General features: G+C 41.0%; 1 protein-coding gene across 3 annotated transcripts; it reads left to right on the top strand.

The window, feature by feature from the left end:
* The first annotated feature begins 1,508 nt into the window (after positions 1-1,508).
* On the top strand, positions 1,509-6,826 carry LOC112286973 (C-terminal binding protein AN). 3 transcript variants are annotated; one of them, XM_024529492.3, is made up of 10 exons: positions 1,509-1,649; positions 1,862-2,101; positions 2,311-2,473; positions 2,749-3,477; positions 3,900-4,068; positions 4,362-4,492; positions 4,831-5,634; positions 5,852-5,899; positions 6,106-6,222; positions 6,341-6,826. In XM_024529492.3, exons 4-10 carry the CDS (start codon positions 2,785-2,787, stop codon positions 6,413-6,415), a joined length of 2,037 nt encoding a protein of 678 aa, XP_024385260.1. In that variant the 5' UTR covers positions 1,509-1,649; positions 1,862-2,101; positions 2,311-2,473; positions 2,749-2,784; the 3' UTR covers positions 6,416-6,826. The 3 variants fall into 3 exon arrangements, with proteins under 3 accessions (XP_024385260.1, XP_024385258.1, XP_090109409.1); XM_024529490.3 differs by having other exon boundaries at positions 1,618-2,101; XM_090253283.1 differs by having other exon boundaries at positions 1,648-2,063.
* Positions 6,827-7,487: the final 661 nt, after the last annotated feature.

The following is a 7,487-nucleotide window of genomic DNA, read 5'->3' on the forward strand; positions in this document are numbered from 1 at the left end:
GAATAAGTTTTGGAAAACTTGGAAGCTGCCATCACTATTTGATTTGTTTCTCTTTAATCAAGTCTTTGTTGTTAATATCTTTCAAATAATCAATTGTTGTATGCAACGGCTTGAGCAATAAATTGTTTTAAAGATTTTGCTTTTGGCATTGTCAATAATAAATCTTTGATGTTATTTTTCAATGCAAATCAAAATTGATTGATAAGGATTTTTTATTTCAATCCACATTGTAAGAAAGATTTTGGAATTCAACAATATATATGGTAGTTGACCATGAATCTTGTTGTGAAAATAAGAGCTTTGTTTTTGCTACTTATTCTTGATTATTTTTCTTTAAATGTGGCTATAAGCACTTTTAGGAATGAATTCAAATCATATAGGAGTGATGAATCTTTTTTCATCAAAGGCAAAAATCTTCAAAAATATTATGAAATAAATTTACTTTTATGAACTTTTATTTATTTATATAAGTAAATATTAGAGTAAATATATATGTTTGAGACAAAAAAGGAAACAAAAAGAGAAGAAGAAGTATGAAAATGAAAAAAAAAATAAAAAAGGATGACAATGAAGAAAAATGTAAAAAAAGAAGAAAAAAAAGAAGGAAAAAAAGAAAAAAGATGAAAAGAAAGAAGAAAAAAAGGAGAAGAGGGAGAAAGAAGAAAAGAAGAAGAAGTAGGAAAAAAAAAAAAAAAAAAAAAAAAAAAAAGGTGAAAGGAAAGAGAAAAGATAAGAGAGAGAAGAAGAAGAGAGATGAGGAAGGAAAGAAGAAGAAGAAGAAGAAGACGAATGAAAAATGAAGAAAGAAGAAGGGATGTGAAGAAAATAAGGGGAGAAAAACAATAAGAAGAAGAGAAAAATAAAAGAAGGAAGGGGAAGAACGAAGAGGAGGAGGAGCAGAGAAAGGAGGAAGAAGAAAAAATGGGGAAGAGAGAGAAGAGAAAAAGGAGGAGGCGGAGGTAAAGGGAGAAGGGAAGGAGGAAGAGAAGAGGAAGGGGGAGCAGAAGCTGAAGTGGGAGCAGAAGTGGGACATGAGACTCCTCCACCTCCTGGGTCCGGATTGTTGAAGTTGGGAGGGGGCGTAGGAGAGGGAGGTAGTATTGTGGCTGTCTGTCTGTCTGTCTGTCAGTACCCATGAATGCTTCTGCCCCGTGGAGGTGGGAGGAGACTGACGTGGATGACGACGTCCTGCATGGGGATGGATGGTGATTGCATCCCCAGAAGAAGCCCCCCCTCCCTCTCCACATGAAATGCGACACCAGCACCCCTCAGCCTTGGATGCGGATGCGGATGTGACGCCCACTGGATGGATGGATTCCTGGGGATCGTCATCCCTCAAGGGTCGGTCATCCATGCCCCCACGGTGCGTTCCGGAACACGGGGAGGCCGGGGAGGGCTCGGCACCGAGCCAGACGGAACGGGCGAAGAGCGGGTGGGGGGTCGGGGCAGGAAGGAATGAATGAAAGAAAGAAAGAAGCAGTCTGGCCGAGGAGAGCGGAGGGGGGGTGTTCGTGTCGCCCTTCAGGGGAGCCGGTTCTCCTCCGCCCAATCGTTCATTCATTCATTCATTCCGATTCTAGGGTTCAGGCGAACTCGCGGACCACTTCCTGCCTTGGCGCATTCTGGCTCGTCGCTCCTCTTCGCCATGGGTTAGCTTCTGCTTCCTCCCTGCCTCCCCCTGCTCCTCCTTCGATTTTCCTGAATGCGTGTGATCCCAGTTCTATTTCTTTGTTGATACTCCGTGCAGCTGTAATGTAGCTCTAGTGGTGTTTACTTCCATCTCTTGCGATCGCGCCAGCAGGGTTTGGTGCATCTGGAACGTGGGGAATTTCATCTGCCGCGTGCTGTTTTTTTCTTCCAGAGCTTGGTATTTAAGGGCCGGGAACAAAATGCAGTCATCGTAGCAATGGCATTGGTACGATTGATGATAATTGGTTCCAGGATGAGCGTAAATCTTGTGGCATGGCAAAGCAGTAACATGTCTGCCGCTGTCCGATTTTATTATCAAGTTTCGTTTTAGTGAACTGCAGCCAAGATCAAGGTGCACGAGTTTCGCACGAAGAGTAAGAATGATCTCCTCATTCAAGTCTGTCAACTTCGTGTAAGTACTACTACATTTTTGGCTCCTGCCAACTAATGTAGACATGGCCGAGGTTAAAATCATCGCACATTCAACTGGAATATCATCTGATGCATCTCAAATGTACCATCTTTGGTGATGTTTATAATCGATTTACACGTACATCACAACCACATGGTTATTTTTCAGAAACTTTACCACTGAGTTCTTCTTGGTATATGACCCTACAGAGCGCGTTGGACTGTTATAAATCTCAATGTATTTCACAATTCCGAGGTGCCAAATTGTTGGCCCTGTGATTTGATCACAATCGAAGGATCTGATAGTAAAGCTTGTCTCGTTTAGAGTCGCCAAAGTGACTGAAGAGCTGCGAAACAACAACTCATCGAATATGTACGTGTTTTTTCCAGCTTTTCATCACAGTGTTGATGTAAACAGATGCAGACAGAAATTCATTTAGCAAATCAATTCTGCTTACCTATGGGAGTAGTATGTCTCTTCTGGTGAAGTACCTTTTTTCTTGGACAAACATAATGTGTTTATGAATCTCGTACCGTAAGAGTAGATGTTAAAGCATATTCAAACATGCAAATCTCTTCAATGATCTCAAACTAGGGATAGTATGGATAACCGGTTCACTTACCTCTTTGTATGCATTTGGTGTTTAGTATTGGAAGCTAGCAGGCAAGGGAAGACATAAGAGCATGGCAATGGACACTCGAAGTCCACTGGGGATGATGGGATTGAGAGCGTTGGCTGGGGCTCAGCAACAGTGGGGTAACGATTCTGCTGGAAATGGGTTGCTTGCTATGACAGGTACATCTCAGGAGTCAAGAGATGTTGATTCCGAGAGACAAATACATACCTTGCCTCTGGTTGTTACCCTGAATTGCCTGGAAGACTGTCGACTTGAGGAAGATGCTCTTGCTGGCATCGCACATGTTCGGCATGTAGGTTTAACGCAGCTTACTGAGGGGAAGATCGAGACTGCGGTTGCGGTGTTGATTTCTTCTTTGGCATACCTGCCCAGCGCAGCGCAGAGGAGATTGCAACCCTGGCAGCTCGTTTTGTGTTTGAGCAGTGTGGATAAGGCAGTGGACACAGCATTAGCTTCCGAACTGGGACTGCAATTGATTCATGTGGATAGTAAGCGTGTTGAAGAGGTGGCTGACACCACATTAGCCTTGATGCTGGGGCTGTTACGCCACACACATGTCTTGGCCAGGAAAGGTCATGATAGTGCTGCAGGGTGGTTGGGAGCTACCAAATCCGTGTGCACCGGTATGCATCGCTGCAAAGGCCTGGTCGTAGGGATCATCGGGGCATCTATAACAGCATGCGCTGTCGCTGTTCGTTGCCATGCATTCCGGATGCTGGTTATATATTTTGACCCAGAGGTGAGCAGTGCTGATTCTGCAGCTACTCCCTTCTTCAACAAAACATAACCTACGTACGAGCTTGATCGATGTATGAGATTTGCACTTGTTGCTCGGATCTTTTATTTGTACATTGTTGGATTCAAACTGGGCCCTGCAAGTTTTCATGTTCTTGATGTCCGTGATATTATTTTTAAATAACTGTTCAATTTGACTTCCATTATCTATCTGCACTGGTAGCTATTTTCTTTGATGTTTCTCATAAATATGCTAAGACCCAGCGGGCTTAGACTTGGAACCCACATTTTAAAATATTAGAAACAAGGGGGTCCACGTGCATATTCGAGTTCTTAACTCGATTTAGAAATGTTTTTTTAGTCCAGAATTGTAAAGTTTTTGTTTTCAACTCTTACAGTTATGTAAATTTACTTGGTAATGCACAGAATGTAGAAGGTCAGCAGGGAGGCACGAGATTGCTGCCTGTATCTGCAAAGAAGGTTAATAGTCTGAAAGAGCTGCTTGCTTCCAGTGATATAATATCTCTTCATTGCGGACTGAGTAATGAAACCGTGCAGCTTATAAATGCTGAATCTTTTGAATCAGTAAAGTCAGGTATTATACTGATGAACATCCTTGTAGTTACGTCTATTGTTCTCTATTATAGGTCAGCAACAAACGGCGTTGGTAGTAGTTTTGACTTCGAGAAATGGTGGCATACTGTGACATTTGATTCCATTGGTTTGTTGCTGTAGTCATTCTTAGCATAATCAGCTAGCCATAGGAACGCTGGTGTTTTGAGAAGCTTGCAGCTAAAGCTTCTTTTTGGATTGTTATCTGATCGAAATTTTGAAGTGGCTTTTGATTGTCATTTCTCTGTTTCTGATTACTAGCTGATTGGATTGCAGGTGCAATTCTTGTAAACACTAGTAGCAGCCACTTGCTTGATGATTGTGCAGTGAAACAGGCAATCATAGATGGTAAGTTGGCAGGCTGTGCACTGGACGGTGTTGAAGGACCTCACTGGCTTGAAGCTTGGGTACGATTCGTTCTCCTTGAGTTCTGTCGTCTATTGTTTCTTGTAAGGTCATGTATTAAACACATCATTTACTATTCTGTATCGTACTGCATAACTTAATTGGAGCATATTAAAGCTGCTAGCTTGAAAATTCGTGCAAGTCTGGAAGAAGGATTTTGAAATGGCAGCTGTCATATGCATTATTCTCGGTTCAATTGTGCTCGGAATATCCCTACTTGCTAATACTTAGGGAAGACGGGCGAAAAAGTAATTAAGTCTTCTTGGTGCATATTTAGTTCTTATAATCTTTTATATTCCAGTGTCAAATGCAGCAAAGTGTGTGGTAATGGTTTTGGCAGGTGAGGGAAATGCAAAACGTGCTGGTACTACCTCGTAGCGCAGAATACAGTGAGGATGTTTGGCTCGAAATCCGAGCGAAAGCTGTGGCAGTACTGCGCTCTTATTTGGTCACAGGTGTGTTATCAGCAGATGCTACTTCTGATGATGACGAATACTACGTAAATTTCACTCAAGCACCTCGCCAGGAAATTTTAGCGGAGACCTTAAATGGAAAGGAAGAGTCTAGGCATCGGACTGAGGAAACGACCTCCGGATCTGAACACAGGCGTAGTCCGATGATCTTTCAGGCCCAGGATCTACGTTCGCTTGGTCAAGACTCAGATATAGACAGCCCTAATTTAAAGCAGTATGAGGGACATCTGAATCAAGGCAGAGGATCTGGAAAGAAGGCAAAAAAGCGGTCCGGGCGGCGGAAATCTATACATAATCTGGATGCTTTTCAAGTGCAAGAAAGGGAACCTGACTGGATTACAACGCCAAGAGATGATCAGGGTGCTAGTGTGAGTACACGAGATAACAAGCCTAGCTCTGATTCTCGATTTGGCTCACCAGGAGTCGCAAATCCTAAGGCTGTCAATGACAATCCACTAAATGGGAGAGAGCAAGTGAATAGCATGGCATCTATGGGGTTTGCCATAGACCAACTGAAAGAAGGTTACGTTGTAGCTTTACATGGAGTATCAGGGGGTGGTTACTACGTGGCTCGACAACGTGGCCCTGGCCGAGGATGGTGCTTAGATATTATGTTTGATGTTACCCCTCGAGACCCTGCATCCCAGTTTCTTGTTGTAGTTCGCAATAGGGTAAGTACTTTATCATTTCGTTGCGAGATCGGTAAACTTGAGGTAGGCTTGTGGAGTTTTTCTGTGATGACTCGATGCTGTGCTTCGTAGTGATGTAGGCTGAACAGCTCAATCCAGACTACCGTTCTTATAATTAAGTCAAACTTAACATTTTAAAGTATGTTCAAATGGTACGTTTCACATCTTGTAAAGGCTGATACTTCGTGCAACCATGCAGGATCGTATTGGGCTGAGATCCTTAGCAGCAGGTGGTAAACTTCTTCAGGTTATAATGAACTCACTTTTGTCCCACCATTCCTACTTTCCTCATCTTGATTTAGAAGTTTTATTTTCATCAATTTAGTGCGTTTCCCTAATAGTCCCATTTAATTGAAAATGTCTTCGCAAGCATTCTAGTATTCTCTTTATCAGAATCGTGTGAAAGTGAAAATTTACATACGTCAGTCTGTAAGAAAGATTTGTGGAGCGCAGGCTAATAAGAAGCTGGAGTTGGTGTTTGTGAACCATACATTTGATGTGTGGGAAAGCTGGATCGTGGAAGGACGTCACCTAGATAACTGTAGTCTGACAAACAGCAGGTTTCGCTCGGTGGGTCTCGATCTCATGAATAGCTTTCCAGATATTCAGAGATTGTTTCCTAGGCCTGACGGGATGTGCAGTCATTTAAGGTCTGACTCATTTTCATTTGATTTGACTCAATGTGCAGGTCACCTTGCAAGTATCTATGAAGATTCTTGCAGCTGTAGGCGAAGAAGATGGCATTGCTCGCTGGCTCAGCTGAGTCCAGTCGCATAATACATGATTTATATCATTCTCAACATGCGTATGATGCATTGCTATGTTCTCTGTGCTGCAGTGAATTAAGCGACATTTGATTTTCCCCAGTAATGATCAATGGACTAAAATGTTAGATAACGATTCTGCTTGATCAAAATCTTTGGATTTTGTTGTGGGCTTCTATTGTCTGCTATGAAGCAGTTAATGATATAGTCCTTGGTCAATTCTGCTAATGGATTCGTCGAATTTGAGTTGTTTAAGTTGCAGCGACTTGCTGTAGGTGTATTTTTCCAGATTTTACTATTTGAAATTGTTTAAGTCCTTTTAAGAAACTTTATGCACAATTTAGGAAAATGATTAAAGCAAGAAATGTAAATACTTCTAAAATATGATGACCTCACCAGATATTGATGAAGCTGTGTCGGCAAGTCCTTGATTTATGTGTGCATTACCTTACGTTTCTTGAATCTTGATGCATCATTTCAGTTTTAAATTTCTTCCAAATAAGGTAGTATTGTAAGATAATTCCTTCTGTTCAAAAGTGGTGTTTACATTCTTTGCAAACAAAATTCATTTATAATACCTGCAATTCTCTTATTCATTCTGCTCTTATGTGTTTTCTAAGATATACTAAAGTTAGTAACCATTACTATGCATGAGCCATCAGCTAATTGTCACGTGTTTTTTTGGTAATGAAACACATCATTATAAATACTCTTCTGCAACTCCTTAAATAATATCCCACGTATACAAAAAAACAAACAGCGAAATTGTACAGCATGCATTGAGAAAAAAACGAGGATTTAAAATGCCATTACATGAAAATTAACACAAGAAATATGTGAAATTATAAGATTTCACTTCTAACAAGGAAATACATGTTAATATTGCATCTTTTTCACAATTGTTTTTTGTAAGCACTTTAGTAACTAAGTCTGTTATTCTACATAATATTTTCAATATTACTCTTTTGTCAATTCTTTCTCAAACAAGATAATGTTTCTTGTTAATGTATTTCATAAGAAATGCTTTGAATCTTGTTAATGTATTTCATAAGAAATTCAATTTTTTCACAT

Source organism: Physcomitrium patens, chromosome 9 (genome assembly GCF_059467195.1).
Source record: "Physcomitrium patens ecotype Gransden chromosome 9, ASM5946719v1, whole genome shotgun sequence".
Classification (NCBI taxonomy): Eukaryota; Viridiplantae; Streptophyta; class Bryopsida; order Funariales; family Funariaceae; genus Physcomitrium; species Physcomitrium patens.

What these genes read in the sequence shown, in the direction of transcription:
- LOC112286973 (XM_024529492.3), top strand. Translation starts at nt 2,785, where the DNA reads ATGGCAATGGACACTCGAAGTCCACTGGGGATGATGGGATTGAGAGCG. An exon ending in TTGTTGTAGTTCGCAATAGG is followed by an intron (nt 5,635 to 5,851) that starts GTAAGTACTTTA and finishes GCAACCATGCAG; the next exon opens with GATCGTATTGGGCTGAGATC. An exon ending in CAAACAGCAGGTTTCGCTCG is followed by an intron (nt 6,223 to 6,340) that starts GTGGGTCTCGAT and finishes CTCAATGTGCAG; the next exon opens with GTCACCTTGCAAGTATCTAT.